We start from the raw sequence: 25,729 nt of genomic DNA, 5'->3' as shown, positions 1-25,729 counted from the left end.
AGTCACAAGTTTTTTTCAAGTAAAGTAAAAAAAACTCTTTACATGCAACGACTTGATCATCTACAAATCTTTGTGTATTTATTGAGGCTACCATACAGCCCTTTTCATTATTTTGTCTACAACACATTTTGATTATGTAATAGGGACAGCCAACAAGTGCTCAGCATATGTCGGAAATGGTTGGAAAAGCATTCCAGGTGAAGCTGGTTGAGAGAATGCCAAGAGTGTGCAAAGCTGTCATCAAGGCAAAGGGTGGCTATTTTAAGAATCTCAAATATAAAATATATTTTGATTTGTTTAACACTGTTTTGGTTACTACATAATTCCATATGTGTTATTTCATAGTTTTGATGTCTTCACTATTACTCAACAATGTATAAAATAGTAAAAATAAAGTAAAACTTGAATGAGTAGGTGTGTCCAAACTTTTGACTGGTACTGTATATACAGTGCATTCGGAAAGTATTCAGACCCCTTGACTTTTTCCACGTTTTGTTATGTTACAGCCTTATTCTAAAATGGATTAAATCGTTTTATTCTCCCTCAATCTACATACAATACCCCATAATGACTAAGCAAAAACTGGTTTTTAGAAATTTTAGCAAATGTATTAAAAATTAAAACCGGAAATATTACATTTACATAAGTATTCAGACCCTTTACTCAGTACTTTGTTGAAGCAGCTTTGTCAGCGATTACAGCCTCGAGTCTTCTTGGGTATGACGCTACAAGCTTGGCACACCTGTATTTGGGGAGTTTCTCCCATTCTTCTCTGCAGATCCTGTCAAGCTCTGTCAGATTGGATGGGGAGCATCGCAGCACAGCTATTTTCAGGTCCCTCCAAAGATGTTTGATCGGGTTCAAGTCCACGCTCTGGCTGGACCACTCAAGGACATTCAGAGACTTGTCCCGAAGCCACTCCTGCGTTGTCTTGGCTGCGTGCTTAGGGTCGTTATCCTGTTGGAAGGTGAACCTTCGCCCCAGTCTGAGGTCCTGAGCGCTCTGGAGCAGGTTTTCATCAAGGATCTCTCTGTACTTTGCTCTGTTCATCTTTACCTCGATCCTGACAAGTCTCCCAGTCCCAGCTACTGAAAAACATCCCCACAGCATGATGCTGCCACCACCATGCTTGACCGTAGGGATGGTGCCAAGTTTCCTCCAGACGTGAAGCTTGGCTTTCAGGCCAAAGATTTCAATCTTGGTTTCATCAGACCAGAGAATCTTGTTTCTCATGGTCTGAGAGTCCATTAGGTGCCTTTTGGCAAACTCCAAGCGGGCTGTCATGTGCCTTTTACTGAGGAGTGGCTTCCATCTGGCCACTCTACCATAAAGGCCTGATTGGTGGAGTGCTGCAGAGATGGTTGTTCTTCTGGAAGGTTCTCTCATCTCCACAGAGGAACTCTAGAGCTCTGTCAGAATGACCACCTCCCTGACCAAGGCCCTTCTCCCCCGATTGCTCAGTTTGGCCGGGCGGCCAGCTCTAGGAAGCGTCTTGGTGGTTCCAAACTTCTTCCATTTAAGAATGATGGATGCCACTGTGTTCTTGGGGACCTTCAATACAGCAGAAATTTTTTGGTATCCCCAGATCTGTGCCTCAACACAATCCTGTCTCTGAGCTCTACGGACAATTCCTTCGACCTCATGGCATGGTTTCTGTTCTGATATGCACTGTCAACTGTGGGACCTTTATATAGACAGGTGTGTGCCTTTCCAAATCATGTCCAATCAATTGAATTTACCACAGGTGGACTCCAATCAAGTTGTAAAAACAGAATGCGCCTGAGCTCAATTTCGAGTCTCATAGCAAAAGGACTGAATACTTATGTAATAAGGTATTTATTTTGTATTTTTAATAAATGTGCCAACATTTATAAAAACCTGTTTTCTCTTTGTCATTATGGGGTATTGTGTGTAGATCGATGAGAGAAAAAAAGATGTAATCAATTTTAGAATAAGGCTGTAACGTAACAAAATGTGGAAAAAGGGAAGTGGTCTAAATACTTTCCGAATGCACTGTATTTGTATTTATTATGGATCCCCATTAGCTGCTGCCAAGGTAGCAGCTACTCTTCCTGGGGTCCAACACATTAAAGCACTTACATTACATATAAAACAAAAGATAAAACAGTAAATCATATAACATTATTACACCACTACATATCTACAATACAAAATGTATAATACCACCATACAACAGTATTACAATGTATGCGTGTGTCTGTACCTTTTGTGTGTCTCTTCACAGTCCCCGCTGTTCCATAAGGTGTATTTTTACCTGTTTTTAAAATCTGATTCTACTTCTTGCATCAGTTACCTGATGTGGAATATAGTTCCATGTAGTCATGGCTCTATGTAGTACTGTGCGCCTCCCATAGTCTGTTCTGGACTTGGGGATTGTGAAGAGACCTCTGGTGGAATGTCTTTTGGAGTATGCATGGGTGTCCGAGCTGTGTGCTAGTAGTTTAAACAGACAGCTTGGTACATTCAGCTTGTCAACACTTCTTACAAAAACAAGTAGTGATGACGTCAATCAGTTTACAATCCAGGGTTACTCCAAGCAGTTTAGTTACCTCAACTTGCTACATTTCCCCATTATTCATTACGAAATGTAGTTGAGGTTTAGGGTTTAGTGAATGATTTGTCCCAATTACAATGCTTTTAGTTTTGGAAATATTTAGGACTAACTTATTTCTTGCCACCCATTCTGAAACTAACTGCAGCTCTTTGTTAAATGTTGCAGTCATTTTCAGTTGCTGTAGTAGCTGACGTGTATAGTGTTGAGTCATCTGTATACATAGACACACTGGCGTTACTTAAAGCTAGTGGCATGTCGTTAGTAAAGATTGAAAAAAGTAAGGGGCCTAAACAGCTAACCTGGGGAATTCCTGATTCTACCTGGATTATGTTGGAGAGGCTTCCATTAAATGACACCCTCTGTGTTCTGTTAGACAAGTAACTCTTTATCCACAGTATAGCAGTGCGTGTAAAGCCATAACACATGCGTTTTTTCCAGCAGCAGACTATGATCGATAATGTCAAAAGCTGCACTGAAGTCTAACAAAACAGCTCCCACAATCTTTTCATCATCAATTTCTCTCAGCCAATCATCAGTCATTTTTGTAAGTGCCGTGCTTGTTGAATGTCCTTCCCTATAAGCGTGATGAAAGTCTGTCAATTTGTTTACTGTAAAATAGCATTGTATCTGGTCAAACACCATTTTTTCCAGAAGTTTACTAAGGGTTGGTAACAGGCTGATTGGTCGGCTATTTGAACCAGTAAAGGAGGCTTTACTATTCTTGGGTAGCAGAATGACTTTTGCTTCCCTCCAGGCCTGAGGGCACACACTTTGTAGTAGGCTTAAATTGAAGATATGGCAAATAGGAGTGGCAATATCGTCCGCTATTATCCTCAGTAATTTTCCATCCAGATTGTCAGACCCCGGTGGCTTGTCATTGTTGATAGACAACAATAATTGTTTCACCTCTTCCACACTCATTTTACGGAGTACAATGCTTATCTTTCATAATTTGGTCAGATATACTTGTAGTGTCAGCGTTTGTTGCTGCCATGTCATGCCTTAGTTTGCTTATCTTGCCAATGAAAAAGTCATTAAAGTAGTTGGCAATATCAGTGGGTTTTGTGATGGAGCCGAGTTTGCTTTTTTCCCCCAGAATTTCATTTAAGGTGCTCCAAAGCTTTTTACTATAATTCTTTATATGATTTATTTTTGTTTCGTAGTATGGTTTCTTTTTATTTAGTTTAGTCACATGATTTCTTAGTTTGCAGTACGTTTGCCAATCGATTGGGCTGCCAGACTTATTTTCCATACCTTTTGCCTCATCCTTCTCAACCATACAATTTTTCAATTCCTCATCAATCCAAGGGGATTTAACAGTTTTTACAGTCATTTTCTTAATGGGTGCATGCTTATTAGTAACTGGAATAAGCAATTTCCTAAATGTGTCAAGTGCAGCGTCTGGTTGCTCCTCATTACACACCACAGACCAGCAAATCATCAACATAAGAATCACTACAAAACTTATTGTATGACCTCTTATACACTATATTAGGCCCAGCCTCCTAGATATGGCTACTATATTGTGATCACTACTGCTTTAAAGCAACTTTCTGCAGCATTAGTAAAGATCTGATCAATACATGTTGATGATTTCATTCCTGTGCTATTTGTAACTACCCTGGTAGGTTGACTGACATCCTGAACCAGGTTGCAGGCACTGGTTACAGTTTGAAGTTTTTTCTTGAGTAGGCAGCTTGATGAAAGCCAGTCAATATTTAAATCACCCAGAAAATATACTTCTCTGTTGATATCACGTACATTATCAAGCATTTCACACATATTATCCAGATACTGACTGTTAGCACTTGGTGGTCTATAGTAGCTTCCCACAAGAATGTGCTTTAGGTGAGGCAGATGAACCTGTAGCCATATTACTTCAACATTATTTAACATGAGATCCTCTCTAAGCTTTACAGGAATGTGGTTCTGAATATAGACTGCAACACCACAACCGTTGGCATTTCTGTCTTTTCGGTAGATGTTATAGCCATGTATTGCTACCACTGTATCATCAAAGGTATTATCTAAGTGAGTTTCAGAGATTTTCAGAATATGAATGTCATCTGTTACAAGAAAGTTATTGACTTCATTAACCTTGTTTCTTATGTAAATATGTTAATATGGACTATTTTTAGCACATTTCTGGGTTGCTTTATTGTTTTTAATGCTTTACTGAGAAGCTTATCAGAAGTAGACTGTTATTTATATTGGAGCTGATAGTGCACAGTGAGCTGCACACAGTGGAATTCCTACTAGGGCACACCGCCTCAGTGCTAACATTGTAACTGGTTCATAGGCACATGATTACTACATACAATAGCTGTAGGATCAACTGATGTATTCAGGGCAGTTAGTAAAATTAATTTACTTACATTGTGTCTGCCAATGCCCCTGGGATAATGTATCTTATGCAGCATTATGACAACTCATTGTCACAATGGTAGGGATTAACTGAGCTGGTCTTGGGTCATTGAGAAGTCATTAACGCAGCCTTGAAATGTGTTAAGAGTCCAGGAGCCAAGATGATTTGAATGGACTCCATCATTCCTGTAGAGTATCTTCTGTTTCCAGAAGCTGTCAAATGTATCTATAAAAGGGATTCCAACAGAGCTACAGTAATATTTTAGCCAGATGTGTAATGCAAGTAGCCTGCTGAATCTTTCACACCCGTGGCCCAACGATGGTACCGGACCTGAAATGATTGGCCGCTTTTTGGAATCTTTCAATGCTAGAATCAGTTCTTTAAAATACATTTTCAGAAGTTCAGAGCTAGCCCTCCTGATGTCGTTTCACCCCAGATGGACTACGACAGCGTCAGCTCCCGGCATCGGTCGTAGAATGGTCGGAAGCAGCCTTGTAATGTCCTGTACTCGTGCTCCTTGGTAGCACAGGGTTTTTGCACTGGGAACCGAGATGTTTCTCACCATAGAGCTGCCGACGATGACAGCTGGTGAAACAGCCAGGGAGGTCCGGCCGTTCTTTCGCCTCGAGGGGTTTAAAAGACCTCTCGAGGACTGAAGGGCGGTGGGGCCCGATGGACCAGAGCCGGCTGTAGTATATGTGGTAGAGACCCCTGGGCTGGAGACAGGGTAGAGAATGAAGGACCATGAATCTCTGGAAGCAGGTGGGCGAAACTGTTGGTCAGCAGGATGGGATCCCCAAAGCCATTTTAGCCCCATTCACCAAAAACCGCTGCCTTGTGCTGGGCTTACGGTGTGTGACGTGCCTCCACTGAGATGCAGGATCTATAACTGTGGCATCCGCCAGCTCCTCATAAAGCGTCCTTGCTCCTTTATTCTCTGAGGGGGGGCCGGGATGGGAGGTCGGGGTAGGATGGGGAGGGCAGGTGAGATGGGAGGGGAGAGGTGACTGCAGGGCAGTTCTGGCCAGTCAGTCAGAGAGTGGCAACATGGTGGCGAGGCAGTGGCACGACGACCAGGCTGAGGAGTAAAAAAGGAAAAGGTCTTAGTGGGACCTATCCAGGATATGCTGCAATGTCTCAATTTGCTTACTCTGGACGTCCAGCTCAGACATATATTCCTCAATAAGCTGACAGTTTCCACATTGGAAATATGTCCAGACACTATTATCCCGGAACTGTGAAAAGTAGGTGCAGCTCCTACATGGGATGAAACGTTCACCGTAGTCTCTGAAGGTGGTTGCTGCCAATCTGGAAAAAGTAAGTTTCCCCTTATGGCGGAAAGTGGTAGACACAATTTTGTTAAAATCCACGCAAATAAAATAGGTTGTTGAGGAATCAGCTAAAAGTCAATCAATCCACACAGTGTGATAGTCAGATTGAATCACACAGTTTGTAGGATCACCACAGTCATAGGCAGCAAGCCAGAACCCAACCACAGGCTAGAAACCAGCCAGCAGTAGGACCCACAATAAACACAACCAAGGCACAAAACTCGCCAGCATAAAAACAGCAAGGAGAGAGCGGTGACTTACTCAATGCGTTTGAATGCTGGGGCCCATCAGCAACGCAATGGAGGCCGTGTTCCCAGTACGATAGCCAAGAGAGAAGCACCTTGGAGGGGATGTAGTTTCCAGTACAGGTTGGTGGAAAGCCGGGAGGGTGGCAAGCGCTACACCGGGACACGAGAGTCGAAAAGAGTAAAGTTTGGCAGTAGTCCAAAAACATCCCAGGCACAATGTCAAATGGAAGGATGGAAGCAGCAGTAGGCAGGTGTCTGTATAGTGTATCTGTGCTTTTGGTTTGTGGGCGCTACTTTCAGAACTACTGGCTAAAAAGTATACAAAAGTACTGGATATTCCCTTGAACCTATCCTATATGAAAGGACACAAGTAGAGGGCAAGACTGCACAGCCTCCCCTTGAGAAACCAAATCGAATATGTCTAACAGGAGCTCAAACAGGTACATATAAGCACTTGGCCCCTCCCAGGACCATACAATTACCCAATTGGCAATTACAACCAATAAACTGCTTCTACAATGTAAAAGGCAATTTCCACATCCATTGTTAAAATCAGAATTTAATGATTATGAATTATATTTCATCACCATACATAAATGGAACAAACAATTTTCTCTCATTCAATGTACTGACTCCAAAGCGTGCACGCTTCTATTATGCACAACTAGAATGACAAAGACATAGGACACAGACACAAGGAACTCCAACATAACCCCGGAAATATGAACAAAGGAAACCATACATTGAATTAAATAAACAGAACTTCTACCTCATGAGTCTTGCGAACGTTCATGTGCACAATAAACATTGCGCCCACTCAGAGGTTAAGACATGGGGCTAAATTAAAATGTATCAAAACATGAAACAGAAATGTCTAAGGGTTGCAATAAACAGTATGGGGATGGAATGATGAAACGCTAACATGAGCAATTATTGTAGGATTAGATGGAATATAGATTTAGCACATATGTATTTAAAGGTGTGAAAGCAACATCAAACATTTCAACAACAGAACAAGCGCTCCCAACTGGCCACTGGCGGGAGTTTGGAGAGCGCAAGTACGTCTATGGTGCGTCTTCGCCACAGTAATAATTAATTTTAACAGCAAATTCCAAATGCAAGCTTCATAAGTAAATTATTAATTTCAAACAATTTTGACAAAAGACCAGTAGGCCTATGCAAGTAATTGTTACTTGATGCCCCATTGCTGGTGAGCTTGCAAAGTAGGCCTAAACAGTAGTGATGTTACGTTTGATAATGGAGCCCAGAGGCATGCGTCGAAATCGCAAAACAGCTAATGCCACGTTCACATACTAGTCGGAACTAGGAAACTCGGAAATGTGCGACTTGCTGATTCGTTGAACGCGGCACCTATATAACTAAAACCAGTTAGCAAGTCGGAAATGTCAGTTTCCTATTTCTGACTAGCTCTTGAACGTTGCATATCCTCAAAGCTGTATGCTGATGCGTGTATCACTTGACGTCTGAAACTTCGATTGATCACGAGATATCCACAGGAAAGTATAATTACATCAGGTTTTCAAAGCGCTGGTAGTGCATTCAGATTTCTATCACCTGAAGCAAGCGCACAAGGTAAAAATACATGCACGAGATGCATGCATACTTGCCGAGCTTGTGTACGTGTTTACATGGTTCTGCGCATGCCTAAAGTGATATAAATCTGAATGCACTACCAGTGCTTTGAAAAGTTTATGTAATTATACTTTCCTGTGGATATATTGTCTCACATTCCTATCACCAAAAGGACCAACCGCATTGACAACCGTTAAAGTGCGTTAAAATATAATTGTATTCAAAATTATGTCTTGTAAAGGTTGTGATAGGAAACTTTCCTGATTCAAACGTTCATTTCTGCCCGACGTAGAATTCAATGCCATTCAACTTCGGGTTTCCAGGCAACCCAGTAGCCTGTGCTTTCTTGTAGTTTGTACATCCAGGTACTGAGCACCACACCATGACTAAAATGTACAGTTGTTGTCGACACAAAAATAAAATAAAATAGTTATTCGCAAGCTGATGTTCTATGAATGAGTGGCTGGTCCGGTGAGTTAGCTATCTGTTGACACCCATTCTCAACTGGATCCACCTCGACAGGGGCGGTACCACATCCTGAAGTCGCAATGAATTGTGGTTTGCTTACAACCAGGAGATGTAGATGGCCCGTTTCTACCGGTGAGATGCAGAAAGGCTCGTATTTGCGTGTAGTGAGGAAATTCTTGATTTTTATGACACATGTTAATAACATATTAGTGGACATATACAGTGAAAGAGCAACGGTAAAAATGTCCCTTAACAGAACTTTGCCTACTGACTAATAATGAATTATATCAGAATAGAGAGACTGAAAACAATAATTGTTAAAATATGGAGAGTCAGTGTACAAAACATTAGGAACACCTTCCTAATATTGAGTTGCACCCCCTTTTGCCCTCAGAACAGCCTCAATTCATCAGGCCATGGACTCTACTAGTTGTCAAAAGCGTTCCACAGGGATGCTGGCCCATGTTGACTCCAATGCTTCCCACAGTTGTACCAAGTTGGCTGGATGTCCTTTGGGTGGTGGACTATTCTTGATGCACATGGGAAACTGTTTAGCATGAAACCTTGCAGCATTGCAGTTCTTGACACACTCAAACCGGTGTGCCTGGCACCTACTACCATACCCCGTTCAAAGGCACTTAAATATTTTGTTTTGCCCATTCACTCTCTGAATGGCACACATACACAATCCATGTCTCAAGACTTAAAAATCATTTGACGTGTCTCCTCCCCTTCATCTACACTGATTGAAGTGGATTTGACAGGTGACATCAATAGGGGATAATAGCTTTCACCTGGTCAGTCTGTCATGGAAAGTTCCTTATGTTTTGTACACATGTAAATGTCTCGATCTGAGTTGACTTTTTTTTTTTTTTTTTACCAAATGTATGTTTTTTTATTTTCTCTCTGCTGTGATATAATTCGAAAGATCTTCTTTAAACCATTTTATAATCCCTCCTGAACCTCAGCCACATTTTACATGTGGATGTTTCACTTGTACAGTAAACTCCCTATAATTTTTGGGAGAGGATGTTTTCTAAATCTCCTCGACTCGCTGTTTCTAGAGGTATAATAATGTCTGAACTATATACAGTATCTACAAAGTCTGTGTCTGGGCTTTTAATACCAAAGGTTGAAGAGCACAAACCCTGCATGTTATAGCAGCTTATACTTAAGGATGCTATGTTTCAAATGTTCCTTTAGGACATGTTCTCTCTCTCTCGCTCTCACTCTTCTCTCCTCTCCTCTTAGTGGATGGAAGCCACCCCATCTTGTCCAGCTCAGTGGTACTTACCACTGGCACTTTCCTGTCCGGCTCCCTCTTCATGGGCCAAACCACCTCTCCCGGGGGGAGGATGGGGGACGCCCCATCATGTGCCAGACTTTCATACACACTGAAAGAGACATTGGGGTTGAGGGTGGGTCGGCTGAGGACTGGCACACCCCCTCGGATAGTGAAGGAGTCCGTAGACCTGTCCTTGGCTCAGATCCAAGCCCCGGACAAACAGCCCACTCCCTTCAGTTTTCTCAACACGCACACCCGCTGCAAGGTAAAAACAACAAATGAGTACAAAGAAAAACTACAACTGCCAATATGCCAACATAAAACATTACACCCGGCAAATATTGTTTTTGGGTTATGATAAGGTAAAGAAGTAATACTAAGCGATTTCAGGTATTTCTAAATCTTATTCTTCAAAAACCACTGGTCAAGACATAATTATAGACAAAATGTTGCAAATGCACCTTAAATTCTCTAGAAACTGGCTGTGATGCTGATATGCTATTTGTCCATGCTATGCCCTGTAGCCAGAAGAGCAGCTCCCCTGCTATCTGACCCACACCACTCCTGGAGTGGAGACAGTGGTCAGGGAGAGTGTCCACCTCAACTGTCACATACAGCAGGACACCAAAGGTCCCAGGTACAGACACACGCAGACAGAGACACACACTCACCCACACACTGCACACACTACTTTAAACACTGCATTTTGTCTTTCCTCCTCTTAGATACTGTCCCTCCATCGAGTCGCGGGTGCTGCGGTTTCCGGGGCGACGGCACCAGGTGTGGCTGGAGCCGGAAGGTTTGACCTCTGACCTGTTGTACCCCCAGGGCCTGTCCATGACCATGCCCCCTGACCTGCAGCTCCGCCTCCTTAGGGAGATCCCCGCCTTGCACCGAGCTGAGATCCGCACTCCTGGTACGCAGCCCTATATACAGACACCCACTCTGGGTCCCAATAATCTGTCCTTTCTCCTGAAGTGTGCACTTGTTCACTTCTAATCCAATGAGTGAGTGGGAGGAGTGCACACAGAAAAATGGTATGCAGAATCTCAGGTCAACCTATCCCCTACCCCTTGACATTTATGCACCTTCCTAGATCTGAAAGAATTGGATGGGCATAAACAATATAGTAATAGCTCCACCTAGCTAGCCTTCCTGTATGCTAAGTGGGATTTTTGCCATTTTACTTATACCCATCCAGTTCTTTCAAATCTATGAGGAGGAATCCAGAAGATAACTAACTGTTAAACTTTCAATCAGATTTAAGCGCACCTGTTCAGCTCTACTGTTGTAGTTGTTTTGTTAGATCAAGTTAGTCACAGTTATCATCAACTCAGTTGTCAGAGCACCTTACCGATCACTGCACCTGTACACAGCCCATCTGAAATTAGCCCGCCCAACTACCTCATCCCTATATTGTTATTTATTTTGCTCATTTGTACCCCAGTATCTCTATTTGCACATAATCTCTTGCACATCTATCATTCCAGTGTTAATACTAATTGTAATTATTTTGCACTATAGCCTATTTATTGCCTTACCTCCATAACTTGCTACATTTGCACACACTGTATATATATTTATTTCTGTTGTATTTTTGACTTTGTTTTGTTTTACCCCATATGTAACTCTGTGTTGTTGTTTTTATCGCACTGCTTTGCTTTATCTTGGCCAGGTCGCAGTTGTAAATGAGAACTTGTTCTCAACTGGTTTACCTGGTTAAATAAAGGTGAAATAATAAAAAATAAAAATAAAACTTAATTGACCTAAACATGTTTTAGTTCACTGCCTACAACTACATTAGCACACTCCGGGGTGTGTCATTGTGGGTGTTTTGGAGAGACTACACTATAGTTGGACTGCGCAGAACCACTGATCTACAAATCACCTTGCATCCCAATTAACTACTCATTATTATGTGAAATTACTAAAATGATTAGAGATTCTGCGTCTCACCTTGCTCAAACTGATTCCCTCAAACACTCCGATTATAACCTCCCTCCTTATCTCTCTGGATTCCAGGTTACGGGGTGCAGTACGACTTTGTGTGCCCCACCCAGCTGACCCCGTCTCTGCAGGTGAAGAGCACTCAGGGGCTCTTCCTCGCGGGTCAAATCAACGGCACCACGGGCTACGAGGAAGCGGCCGCACAAGTAGGGGTTACATTTCTTCTAATCTGGGAACTGGGACACCAGGGTAGTGTCATTAGGGCACGTAAGGGAAAATGTTTTGAAACTTTTTGCAACTAAAATGTGCATTTCTTATTGGGCAAGTCCAGGTAGTCCCTCCCTGTTTTAGTATTTTCTTCCATTTGGTGCCTAGTAAACACAACCCAGGTGTGTGGACTCTCTGGCCAACAAACGGTGACATTATCAGAAAAGAAAACCAGCAGCACTCTAGGACTGAAGGCTGGTAGCAGAATAGCCATTTTACATGTTTAACATTTTGGTCATTTAGCAGACGCGCTTATCCAAAGCAACTAACGGTACAGTGAGTGCATACATTTTTTGTATATGATCACTGTGGGACTTAAACTCACAACCTTGGCAATGATACCGGCCGTTCGCCACACTCTTACCAACTGACCCACACAGGACCCTACAATATATGCTACAACAAACCCCTTTCTCTCCTCACTCTCCAGGGCTTGTGGGCGGGGGTGAATGCTGGTCGGACGGCCCTCTCCCTGCCGCCCATGGCGCTGTCTCGTACCCAGAGCTACATCGGGGTGCTGATCGATGACTTGGTGGGCCGAGGGGTGACAGAACCTTACCGCATGTTCACCAGCCGCGCCGAGTTCAGAACCTCCCTCAGGCCCGACAACGCAGACCTCCGTCTCACCCCCAGAGGTACCATAATGTGTGTGTGTCTGACATTACCCAACTACTGGGTGCACTTGTTTTGGCTTACATAGGGCCCCGGTTGGGTGGAGTTAGCATATTTTAGACCATTCTATTGGCCCCAAAGGGACATCTCCACCCACCCGGTCACTGGGGGAGCTAAAACAAACGCCAACTGGAGGAATTATAAGATATATTGCATCTCTGGCCATGTTCGACTGACCACAGACTGAGCAAACTTAAAGTCACCAACTGCAATGTAGTCAATCTCAAAATGCCTTGTCAGACTTTGTGGATTTATAATATTTTATGACCTTTAACCCGGTCTGCAAGGGTTTGAGGAGGTGGGCTGTGTGACTTTGCGGCGGTACGAGAAGGCGGTAAGGGTGAGGGACGGCCTCCAGGAAGCCCTGATGGCCCTGCAGTCCGTGGCTCTATCCTCCACCCGCTGGAGAGAGAAGCTGGGTAACATCAGCCTGAGTGAGAACAAGAGCGCCACCTTGAAGTGAGTAGGAAGTGGTTCAGTGGTGGGTGGTTCAGCATGCATTTACTGGGGTGCACTCAGCAGGAAACAATGTTGTTGGACGTTCAGATAGAAATATACAGTGCATTTGGAAAGTATTCAGACCCATTGACTTTTTCCACATTTTGTTACATTACAGCCTTATTCTTAAATGGATTACATGTATTTTTTTTTGGGAGGTTCCAAACTTCTTCCAATCAAGTTGTAGAAACATCAAGGATGATCAATGGAAACAGGATGCACCTGACCTCAATTTCGAGTCTCATAGAAAAGGGTCTGAATACTTATGTAATACATCTGCAAAAATTTCTAAAAACCTGTTTTCGCTTTGTCATTATGGGCTATTGTGTGTAGATTGAGGACATGTCTCTCTGCAACATTCAGCAAGGTTTGCCTACTGAATGTGGCCATGACTTTCTATTGTTCTATGTATGGGAACAGTATCTTTCAAATGCATCCTTATCTGGTATTTGTGTACACACACAGGTTGTCAAAAGAGTATTGTCTGTTTCAGAATGTGGAGTCACTAACAACACTGCAACCTATGAGAAAGTGAATGCTTACTACATTTTCAAAATTCCTTTCTATTGTTTTCTCAAGCAGAGGTGTATATAGTCTGCTCATCATTAACTTTTACTATACCATTTATCTTTCTCTCTCAGTGGTTTGGATCTGTTGCAATACAAAGATGTGTCCTTTGACATGTTGGCCTCTGCCTTCCCAGAGTGCCTTTCACCATATTTTGAGTACTCACAACGACTCAAGATTGAAGGTAACTGCTCTTTTTAAGTCTCAAGCAGTCTGCGTCTGAAATGGCAGTCTATTCCCTAGATAGTGCACTGCTTTTGTGGCTCTGGTCAAAGGTAGTGCACAATATAGGGAATAGGGTGCCATTTCAGACACGCACTCAGTTTAGTCTGTTAAACTTTACTTTAAAACAGTACTGAACCCTCTGCCACGTGGCTTTCAGCTGTGTACAGACCCCACTGCGAGAAGCAGAGTCGAGAGATGGAGAGAATACGGAGGGAGGAAAGTCTGGCTCTCCCCTCTGACATGGACTACCTCTCCTTACCAGTGTCCCTCTCTCAGGAGGTCAGAGAGATACTGGACCGAGTCAGGCCCAACACTGTGAGTCTCAGTAAAACTACAACATAAACCATCAGTAAAGTCATATCGTAAAAAAATATAATCACGACAACTGATGGAAACAGGAAGTTTCTGTAACAATTTTATAAATACCGACAGATAATGTGTTTGTTTGACATGCTGGGATATTTTTGTGTCGGTAAAATGAATTATGCTGGAAATGGTGGTGGAAACAATTGTATTTGTCACATGCGCTGAATACAGCAGGTGTTGACCTTACCTTGAAATGCTTACTTACGAGCCCTTAACCAACAATGCAGAGTTAAAAAATTATAAAAATGTGCTAAATAAACTAAAGGAAAAATAGTAACACAATAAAATAACAATAACAAGGTTATATACACTGCTCAAAAAAATAAAGGGAACACTTAAACAACACATCCTAGATCTGAATGAATGAAATAATCTTATTAAATACTTTTTTCTTTACATAGTTGAATGTGCTGACAACAAAATCACACAAAAATGATCAATGGAAATCAAATTTATCAACCCATGGAGGTCTGGATTTGGAGTCACCCTTAAAATTAAAGTGGAAAACCACACTACAGGCTGATCCAACTTTGGTGTAATGTCCTTAAAACAAGTCAAAATGAGGCTCAGTAGTGTGTGTGGCCTCCACGTGCCTGTATGACCTCCCTACAACGCCTGGGCATACTCCTGATGAGGTGGCGGATGGTCTCCTGAGGGATCTCCTCCCAGACCTGGACTAAAGCATCTGCCAACTCCTGGACAGTCTGTGGTGCAACGTGGCATTGGTGGATGGAGCGAGACATGATGTGTGACCAGTGTACATGTGGTCCTCTGTAGCTCAGCTGGTAGAGCACGGCGCTTGTAACGCCAAGGTAGTGGGTTCGATCCCCGGGACCACCCATACACAAAAAAAAAATATGTATGCACGCATGACTGTAAGTCGCTTTGGATAAAAGCGTCTGCTAAATGGCATATTATTATTATTATTATTATTATGTCCCAGATGTGCTCAATTGGATTCAGGTCTGGGGAACGGGCGGGCCAGTCCATAGCATCAATGCCTTCCTCTTGCAGGAACTGCTGACACACTCCAGCCACATGAGGTCTAGCATTGTCTTGCATTAGGAGGAACCCAGGGCCAACCGCACCAGCATATGGTCTCACAAGGGCTCTGAGGATCTCATCTCGGTACCTAATGGCAGTCAGGCTACCTCTGGCGAGCACATGGAGGGCTGTGCGGCCCTCCAAAGAAATGCCAACCCACACCATGACTGACCCACCGCCAAACCGGTCATGCTGGAGGATGTTGCAGGCAGCAGAACGTTCTCCACGGCGTCTCCAGACTCTGTCACGTCTGTCACATGTGCTCAGTGTGAACCTGCTTTCATCTGTGAAGAGCACAGGGCGCCAGTGGCGAATTTGTCAATCTTGGTGTTCTCTGGCAAATGCCAAACGTCCTGCACGGTGTTGGGCTGTAAGCACAACCCCCACCTGTGGACGTCGGGCCCTCATACCACCCTCATGGAGTCTGTTTCTGACCGTTTGAGCAGACACATGCACATTTGTGGCCTGCTGGAGGTCATTTTGCAGGGCTCTGGCAGTGCAGTCCTCCTGCTCCTCCTTGCACAAAGGCGGAGGTAGCGATCCTGCTGCTGGGTTGTTGCCCTCCTACGGCCTCCTCCACGTCTCCTGATGTACTGGCCTGTCTCCTGGTAGCGCCTCCATGCTCTGGACACTACGCTGACAGACACAGCAAACCTTCTTGCCACAGCTCGCATTGATGTGCCATCCTGGATGAGCTGCACTACCTGAGCCACTTGTGTGGGTTGTAGACTCCGTCTCATGCTACCACTAGAGTGAAAGCACCGCCAGCATTCAAAAGTGACCAAAACATCAGCCAGGAAGCATAGGAACTGAGAAGTGGTCTGTGGTCACCACCTGCAGAACCACTTCTTTATTGGTGGTGTCTTGCTAATTGCCTATAATTTCCACCTGTTGTCTATTCCATTTGCACAACAGCATGTGAAATGTATTGTCAATCAGTGTTGCTTCCTAAGTGGACAGTTTGATTTCACAGAAGTGTGATTGACTTGGAGTTACATTGTGTTGTTTAAGTGTTCCCTTTATTTTTTTGAGCAGTGTACAAGGAGTACCGGTACCGAGTCAATGTGCAGGGGTACGGGTTAGTTGAGAAAATAAGAATAAAATAAGGGGGTCAATGCAAATAGTCTGGGTAGCCATTTGACTATAATTGTTTAGCAGTTTTATGGCTTCGGGGTAGAAGCTGTTAAGGAGCATTATGGACCCAGACTTGGCACTCCAGTACCACATGCTGTGCAGTAGCAGAGAGAACAGTCTATGACTTGGGTGGATGGAGTCTGACAATTTTTATGGCCTTCCTATCGAAGTAAACTTGGAGTCACACGATGATTTGGTGTGTGTGGTCCTCCCACTATGACTTGGGGAAACTATGCAGTTATTAGGCTACAGCTTAAATAAATTATGAACTTCACAGGGTGGTGAAAGTGCACTGTGATGAGCTTGGTGCTCCTTTCCAATAAATATCGAGGGTCTTATTCTGATGACATGATCGATGCTTGACTGCTGTTTGACAAATACAAATATTCTCGCACTTATCCATAATAATCTCATGTAGACTAGCCTATCTGCACAGCCTACCCGCACTGTATCTGCGAGCTGTTGGCTGGAGCGCACGTTCCAAGACCAGAGTAGGTACATTTGCTATTTAACGCAACAGTTTTTATGAAAACTATCACTAGTTGAAAATGTGATGGAAACGCATTCGGTACATGAAAACGTAAGCGAAAAATAATATGTTATGTGCACTACGTCATCACGCACTGATTTTTATCGGCAATAAGTCATTTTGGTGGAAACACACCACTGGTGGGAAAATTCGCATATTTTCTTTATACGGATTTTAGAATATTTGCATGAAAATCTGTCGCCAATTGGATGGAAACCTAGCTGGAAACCTAGCTACAGCTAGTCATTTGTTTATGACAAAAAATATATAACTGACCTAGTGTGATGTAGGGCCGTGTCCGATCACTCGTACTTGCGTCCTAAATAGGTTGTTTAGGTATGCGAAAATAGAAAGTATGACCCATGTGTTTGACAACAGCTGATAATCAGATAAGGTGACTGACTGTACCAAAATGAACAAATGGTGGAAAACATAGCAATTGCGCATTTGATGACGCATTCTCAGTATGGGTGAGCCTAGTATGTTGATATTTGTATATTTATATATAATGACATGTTACACTACCACAATATAGTAAATAGATCTAACACCTTTCAGCAGAATGCCAGTGGTTATCCAAATCTTCACCTGCTAAATGAGGTATAAAAAGACATAAAAAACTGAAAACTTGAGCGTGCATAACTATTCACCCCCCCCAAAGTCAATACTTTGTAGAGCCACCTTTTGCAGCAATTACAGCTGCAAGTCTCTTGGGGTATGTATCTATAAGCTTGGATGGTGTTCTCGGGGTGATGAGAGGTGTTGGGTTTGCGCCAGACATAGCGTTTTCCTTGATGGCCAAAAAGCTTACTTTTAGTCTCATCTGACCAGAGTACCTTCTTCCATATGTTTGGGGAGTCTCCCACATGCCTTTTGGCGAACACCAAACGTGTTTGCTTATTTTTTTCTTTAGCAATGGCTTTTTTCGGGCCACTCTTCCGTAAAGCCCAGCTCTGTGGAGTGTACGGCTTAAAGTGGTCCTATGGACAGATACTCCAATCTCCGCTGTGGAGCTTTGCAGCTCCTTCAGGGTTATCTTTGATCTCTTTGTTGCCTCTCTGATTAATGCCCTCCTTGCCTGGTCCGTGAGTTTTGGTGGGCGGCCCTCTCTTGGCAGGTTTGTTGTGGTGCCATATTCTTTCCATTTTTTAACAATGGATTTAAATGGTGCTCCGTGGGATGTTCAAAGTTTTGGATATTTTTTTATAACCCAACCCTGATCTGTACTTCTCCACAACTTTGTCCCTGACCTGTTTGGAGAGCTCCTGTTTGGTGCCGCTTGCTTAGTGGTGTTGCAGACTCTGGGGCCTTTCAGAACAGGTATATATATACTGAGATCATGTGACACTTAGATTGCACACAGGTGGACTTTATTTAACTAATTATGTGACTTCTGAAGGTAATTGGTTGCACCAGTTCTTACATATGCACGCACCAGTTTTCCATATATTTTTATTTTTATTTCACTTCACCAATTTGGACTATTTTGTGTATGTCCATTACATGAAATCCAAATAAAAATCCATTTAAATTACAGATTGTAATGCAACAAAATAGGAAAAGGGAGATTAATACTTTTGCAAGGCACTTCAAAGGGGTGTTCCTTGATGAAGGCTAACAATGATTCTATAGAAATTCTAGCTATCGAAGCTATCTAGCAAACGTTGGGCTGCCCTGTGCTTAAATAGTCATGATAATCAATTATTTGTAAAATTATTTATGTTGAGCAGATTGATGTTTTTGAGTTTGACTGAGTTTAGACTTTTGTCTTGTCTTTGTAAATTAGCTGGGCGCTGCTACCCGTCTACCAGGGATGACGCCCGCTGGGATCATCCACCTTCTCAACTATGTCCTCAGGACCGGGCAGAGGAACAGACACACAGAGCACAGAAACCGATCGAGCCAAAAAGAGGGGGGAAAGGGACAGCTGTGTGCAAGCAACATACAGATATCGCAGTGAAATAATGACTGTATAACAACTGTTAAAAAATAATGTACAAAAATAAACTATGGTAGTTTTGGAAATCATCACTGTTTAATTTGGAATGACTTGAGATTTCAAACCAAACAATTATGTGCACAATTTCACTCATTTAATTATCTATTCATCCTTGCCTTACTCTGAAGCTCTCACAAACAGTACCAAACAAAATCCAACATACAAACTATCACACAAGCTAAATTGATTATCGAGTGAACATTTCTAGTTCTGTAACAAACATTTTAGTGAAACCAACCCAACAGTAGTAGTGCAACCAACATTGTATCCCACGTGAGCTTTCTGAGGTCACTACTGTTGGTGGTGACAGTCTGTCCATCCAGCTCGCCTGTCCCTCTGGAGAAGAAGTCAAACGGAAACTTCCACTTGGGCTGTGGCGTTCCCCTGGGGGGTTCTGGGTAGACAGTAGTGTCAACAAACATCACCTCTGTGGTCACAGCGAAAGGCGAGACGAGGGGACACTGAAGAGGAGAAAGACAGTGTGCAGGGGGAAGAAGGTGGTTGAGAGGGAAACAATGGGGGTTCCAGGTCATTTATTTTGCAGTGGCATATCTCAAAAGACTGCAGCTGTATCATATTAATGTGGTTCCAGAGAAGTTTAACACTTCTCCTGGCGTTGTGAGAGCTGCTCAGCACAACTACAGAAAATATCATAAGGTCATAAGCCCTTATGAGGTTTATGCATACGTTATAGGGATAGTTTACCGAAATTACACATTTCTTTCCTTGGTGAACTATCCCTTTAAAATGGCAAAGGAGGTTGGAGGACACCCACCAATTTAAACTAAATGAACAGAGACTAGAGTAGGGGTATTCAAATCTTACCCTATGAGGACCAGACTACTGCTGGTTTTCTGTTCTACCTGATAATTAATTGCACCCACCAAGTGTCCCCAGGTCTAAATAAGTCCCTGATTAGAGGGGAAGAATGGGGGGGTAAAAAGCAGTGGAACTGGATTCGAGGTCCAGAATTGAATTTGAGGGGACTAGAGGATATGGAGAGGTTGAAAACTGCTCACCGACTCCAAGAGGAGACATGCTTGACCCTTACCTTGACCCTCTGACAGTGGAAGAGGTATTTGGCCCCTAGGATGTACTTCTGGGGAAAGACCAGGAGACCTGTCTGAGCCCACAGCACCTGGACAGACAGGGAGTGGGGGAGGAGACACCCGGACTCACACGACGACTCCTGAGACAGAGGGAAGAGAGAAGACATTTATACATGTACATTGAATGTGTAGAAAAGCCCCCTGTTGAGTGACAATCTTCTGTGTATTGCGCAATCTCCGGTTGCACATGGCCTTGCGCTCCCTCTCGTGGCTTCACAGACTTTAGTTAATCTGCGGCATTCCACCTGATGCAAGCCTGCATCTGATAGCAGCTCCATTTAGGGATGGCCCTTGCTATCCGGGATCATTGGAACTTCCCTACCCCATTGACATTTAAAATGGTTAGGTAAGGGTTATGGTTAAGGTTAGGGACATCCCAAGGATCCCGGAGAGCACTAACCATTTAGGGATGGTTTGAAAAATGTACAGAATGGGGACCTGGAGGAAAATGGCGGGAGGGTCATGCTTTTTCAACTTCAGTCAGGGGGAGGGTTTAGTATTTTTTCAATCTAATCCAGGGGTCATGTGATTGATGAAATGTCAATATTTCAGAATAAGTTACTTATTCGGCTATATATCGATGTGTGCCCGATGCCGCCCCTCATCTCTGATTCTCTGCTGGGCGTAATATCAAGTGTGCGTATAGGCTATTTAGTGTGGTCTCAATCAAATGATCCATAGGCCATGCTCGGAGAAGCACAGTGCAAAGTTACACTACATTGCCAGAAGTATGTGGACACCTGCTCATCGAACATCTCATCCCTAGATCAGGGGCATTAATATGGAGTTGATCCCCCCTTTGCTGCTATAACAGCCTCCACTCTTCTGGGAAGGCTTTCCACTAGATGTTGGAACATTTCTGCGGGGACTTGCTTTCATTCAGCCATGAGGTCTGGCACTGATGTTGGGCGGTTAGGCCTGGCTCGTAGTCGGCGTTCCAATTCATCCCAAAGGTGTTTGATGGGGTTGAGGTCAGGGCCCTGTGCAGGCCAGTCAAGTTCTTCCACACCGATCTCGAAAAACCATTTCTGTATGGACCTTGCTTGTGCACGGGAGCAGTGTCATGCTGAAACAGGAAAGGGCCTTCCCCAAACTGTTGCCACAAAGTTGGAAGCACAGAATCATCTAGAATGTCATTGTATGCTGTAGCATTAAGATTTCCCTAAACTGGAACTAAGGGGCCTAGCCCGAACTATGAAAAACAGCCCCAGACCATTATTCCTCCTCCACCAAACTTTACAGTTGGCACTATGCATTGGGGCAGGTAGCGTTCTCCTGGTATCCACCAAACCCAGATTTGTCCGTCGGACTGCCAGATGGTGAAGCGTGATTCATCACTCCAGAGAACGCGTTTCCACTGCTCCAGAGTCCAATGGCGGCGAGCTTTACACCACTCCAACCGATGCTTGGCATTGCGCATGGTGATCTTAGGCTTGTGTGCGGCTGCTCGGCCATGGAAACCCATTTCATGAAGCTCCTGACGAACAGTTCTTGTGCTGACGTTGCTTCCAGAGGCAGTTTGGAACTCGGTAGTGAGTGTTGCAATCGAGGATAGACGATTTTACGTGCTACGCGCTTCAGCACTCAGCGGTCCCGTTCTGTGAGCTTGTGTGGCCTACCACTTCGCGGCTGAGCTGTTGTTGCTCCTAGACGTTTCCACTTCACAATAACAGCAGTTACGGTTGACCTGGGCAGCTCTAGCAGGGTAGAAATTTGACGAACTGACTTGTTCGAAAGGTGGCATTTGAAAGTCACTGAGCTCCTCAGTACGGGCCATTCTACTGCCACCGTTTGTCTATGGAGATTGCATGGCTGTGTGCTCGATTTTATACACCTGTCAGCAACGGGTGTTGCTGAAATAGCCAAATACACTGAATTTAAGGAGTGTCCACATACTTTTGGTGTATTTCTAAGAAAATGCACGTCTTTCTTGAGTCTTTTGCGCTGCTGGGATGGTGTAAAAAAAACTAGGCTGCATTACACACTGCAATAGATATTCCAACCCTGATCCCCGGGTTGCTCTGCTCTTGTTGATCAAAACCTTTTTTTGTGCTTCCTAAACAATGGCTGTGCTGTGTAGGCCTACGATGGCAGTTCAGGAGGAGAGTCGAAGGCTTTTCCTCTTAACTTTTTTGATTAGGCGGTCATGTTCAGTTTGAGGAGAGAGCGAAAATGAGGTGGACCTGAAGTCAATTTTGATAGCTTGCTCCTGCTATAATTGATTTGAATATAAACAAAATGTTTCTTGCCCATGATGTATTTGTCAGAGTTGATGACCTCACAATAAGCCAGATAATTTACATTATGGTGCTGAAACTTGAAGCGGCAGCTGCGGCACAATCAATCGGAAATGGACAGCTAATGGTGCTGATAATAGGCAAATTCGAGTAGGCATAATTCATTTAAACAGTCTTCATTTTAATTTGACTTTACTAACAACTCGGGCTTTGTGTTGGATACTTTTTTGTCCTGTTTAAAAATAAGAGATAGGCCTACCTGTTTGACAGATTAAATGAAGTTATAGGCTGCTATCCATAGATTTGTCTGCCAATTCCGCCACCCACCATGCACTTTTTAAATAGCCTACCTCTGTGTCAGTGAATGGCTGTTAAGACGTGACTCCGATGCATATGGGAATATCTTTGTTTAGTTTCTTTGACATTCAGAGGCTGAGCTATAACATTCTATAGCCGAGGAGACAAAAAATGTACTTTGCTTGGGAAGAAATCTAATTCTGTTACTATCAATTGATTAAGCAATTTACTTTCTGTACAATATAAGATGTTTAAACCCAGACAGCTTTTAGGGAAACACTGATGACCTTCTCTTGTTGGGTTAAGCCATGGAAGAAGAGTAGCCAGCAGTTAAACCTCAAATTTTTCTGCGTCGGTTGGCCTACTCTGTCTGGGGTGGAAAGGTAGGCCTAATTTTTGAAAGTACCATGCTCAGATTCATAATGACATCTCAGATTTAATTATTTGCAAACAGGGACAGTTTTGTTGCAAACAAGACACTGATAAGATGAACGCATAGGCCTATCTCTCTGTCCATTCTTAGCCTGTAATTTCAGTAATTTGTGTATTAAAAAAGATTCTGCAAAGGTCTCCAGTCATGTATAATGACGTAGAATTGCATGAAATGTTTATAAAAGGCAACTTTTTCTCTGACTCGCAAATACCATGATAGATTCATGCTTTTACTATAAAGGAGATCTTTCTACCCCTATTCTTGTCCACGGGGGTCTGCGAACCCACAACTTTCTGGCCCTGCGTGCGGCAGGTAGCTTAGTGGTTAAGAGCGTTGTGCCAGTAACCGAAAGGTCGCTGGTTCTAATCCCCGAGCCGACTAGGTGAAAAATCTGTCTGTGCCCTTGAGCAAGGCACTTAACCCTAATTGCTCCTGTAAGTCGCTCTGGATAAGAGCGTCTGCTAAATGACTAAAATGTAAATGTATCAAAATTCCTGCGTTGCCATGCAATGCTTCCAGGACGAAGAACAGTTTCTAAAACTGCACACCTAAGTCTCTGGTCTGTCCTAGGAGAGAGGGTTAACGGTAGGCATGTTCTCTGCTATCCACTTTGTGTTAATTATTATTTTGGGTATAGGGGAGGGTCACTTGTTTTTTTTCAAGCATTTAGGGAGGGTTTAATTAAAATATATTTTGCTGTAGGGAGGGACATCCATTTTCATTTTGGAGAGGTCCGATTTTCTCCAGGTAACCCTTATTATAAATAATGTACACTCCCTTATTGTTTTCCCTTTATATTATTGTGTTGTGTACACCAATGTGCGTAACTGCTAAAGTAAATTCATGACCTTGTATTGGTTGTTACTGTGATGACAATTAAGCACTATCTGTTATTTACCTTGTATAGAAGTTTCTGCTAATTAGCCTGCTACTTGCTAGGTCGTCATATGCTGGCTTAGCTTATTCCTATATTGAGACACTACCTGTATTTCGGCATTACTGCCTCCCGAGGTTCATAATTAATGTGAACATTTCAGTATTTCCTATACAGTTGTTCTGAATTCTATTTCTGTATGCAACTTCACCATATAGTTAGGTTATTATAGCCTTATTGTCCCCCACGATGAAATCGGGGAGGGGACTGTCGATCTGTCTCCATCCGTTCGTTCGTACGTTAGTCACACACGATATCTGACAGCACTGAGCCGATTTTGACTAAACTTAGGTCAATGAAGCGTCTTGCCATAGAGATCCAGCATTTACAAAATTACACTGATTGGCCTAAGGTGGGAGCTATAGTAATTAACAGAAATGTGTTAATCACATGCAATCTCAATTGTTATTCTCTGCCTTTATTTGTGTATATTTACAGTGCTTAAGCCATGATCAGCTTTAATATTGCAGATAGATTGTGGCTTCGGTCAATGTAATTATCTGCATAATTTCCAATCCCCCATATTTTTGCTGGGGAGTATTTCTGTCTGCAAAAAGCCCTTTTGTGGGGAAAAACTCATTCTGATTGGCTGGGCCTGGCTCCCCAGTAGGTGGGCCTGGCTGCTAAGTGTGTGGGCCTATGCCCTCCCAGGCCCACCCATGGCTGCACCCCTGCCCAGTCATGTGAAATACATAGATTAGGGCCTAATTGTGACCCGTTTCAGGAAACTAGGCGTATGTCGCAAGTCACGACTTCACAGGAGTATGGAGGACTAAAAGTGCCACAATTAAATAAATAAATACACCATTAAATAATTACTTAAATGTGTCATTAATTAATTAAAATTAGAATTAAATACATAAATGTGTTATTAAATGTGTCATTAATTAATTCAAATACCGATTCATTTTATGTAAAATACATATATAATAATTTCAATATTTACATTTACATTTCATGGTCCTGCGTTGGAGTGCTTCCTGAATTACTTAAAACTGTCAAACTGACCCATCAAAAGTTGGTAGGCGGAACCTAACGCCTGATTGGTTACCCTCTGCATCAAGCCAAGACAAATCAATTCCGGATAATGGATTGATGCAGAGCTACTGAACACATTCCAATACACTGGGTGGCGCTATTCACCTCTACGTTGGTTTAGTTACACGGTTAAACAGAACTTTCATTGCAACGGCTAAAAATCAAGAGAAGACTCGGTCCTGCTAGCCCCAATGTTGAGACGCTGTGTGAGGTGCAGGACAAAATGTCTAAAAGTTACCTTCTCGGCTCGCCTCAGCTCGCTTGGAACCTCGACTGAGCAGGTGCTAAAAAAAGTATATGTTAGCAGGTACCAGGTACTTTTTTTTCGTAATGGAAAACCAAAAAGGCGAGCGAGGCGAGTAGGTACCATGTAATGGAAAAGCACCATTAGATTTTGAAGAAGTGTAATATCGTTACATGGTAAGTTTAGTATTTTCCTGGTTTCAAAGGCTGCATTACAGTAAAGTGATGTCATTTTCTGAACTTACCAGACTGTTCTAGCTGTTCTATTATTTGCCTTTTACCACTTAGTCATTATATCCACAATATGATAGTTATTTATCCGAAA

The 25,729-nt window shown here is 43.0% G+C and overlaps 2 protein-coding genes across 4 annotated transcripts in view; one reads left to right on the top strand and one right to left on the bottom strand.

Moving 5' to 3' along the window:
* Positions 1-19,142, top strand: part of mto1 (mitochondrial tRNA translation optimization 1) — a 29,557-nt gene extending 10,415 nt beyond the window's left edge. For both annotated transcript variants that reach the window (XM_041884434.1, XM_041884431.1), the window contains exons 5-13: positions 9,832-10,130; positions 10,390-10,502; positions 10,591-10,781; positions 11,888-12,018; positions 12,510-12,714; positions 13,039-13,210; positions 13,891-14,000; positions 14,199-14,356; positions 18,901-19,142. In XM_041884434.1, coding sequence (XP_041740368.1) covers positions 9,832-10,130; positions 10,390-10,502; positions 10,591-10,781; positions 11,888-12,018; positions 12,510-12,714; positions 13,039-13,210; positions 13,891-14,000; positions 14,199-14,356; positions 18,901-19,074 — 1,553 coding nt within the window. In that variant the 3' untranslated portion in view covers positions 19,075-19,142. The remainder of the gene's footprint in view (positions 1-9,831; positions 10,131-10,389; positions 10,503-10,590; positions 10,782-11,887; positions 12,019-12,509; positions 12,715-13,038; positions 13,211-13,890; positions 14,001-14,198; positions 14,357-18,900) is intronic.
* LOC121572386 (tectonic-3) overlaps positions 19,128-25,729 on the bottom strand; it is a 36,460-nt gene continuing 29,858 nt past the window's right edge. For both annotated transcript variants that reach the window (XM_041884444.2, XM_041884457.1), the window contains exons 13-14: positions 20,165-20,302; positions 19,128-19,574 (exon numbers count right to left, since the gene is read on the bottom strand). In XM_041884444.2, the coding sequence (XP_041740378.1) occupies positions 19,338-19,574; positions 20,165-20,302 (375 nt within the window). In that variant the 3' untranslated portion in view covers positions 19,128-19,337. The remainder of the gene's footprint in view (positions 19,575-20,164; positions 20,303-25,729) is intronic.

This window comes from Coregonus clupeaformis, chromosome 1 (genome assembly GCF_020615455.1).
Source record: "Coregonus clupeaformis isolate EN_2021a chromosome 1, ASM2061545v1, whole genome shotgun sequence".
Taxonomy (NCBI): Eukaryota; Metazoa; Chordata; class Actinopteri; order Salmoniformes; family Salmonidae; genus Coregonus; species Coregonus clupeaformis.
The sequence above is the reverse complement of the archived record's forward strand: the minus strand, read 5'-3'. Positions and strand labels throughout refer to the sequence as shown.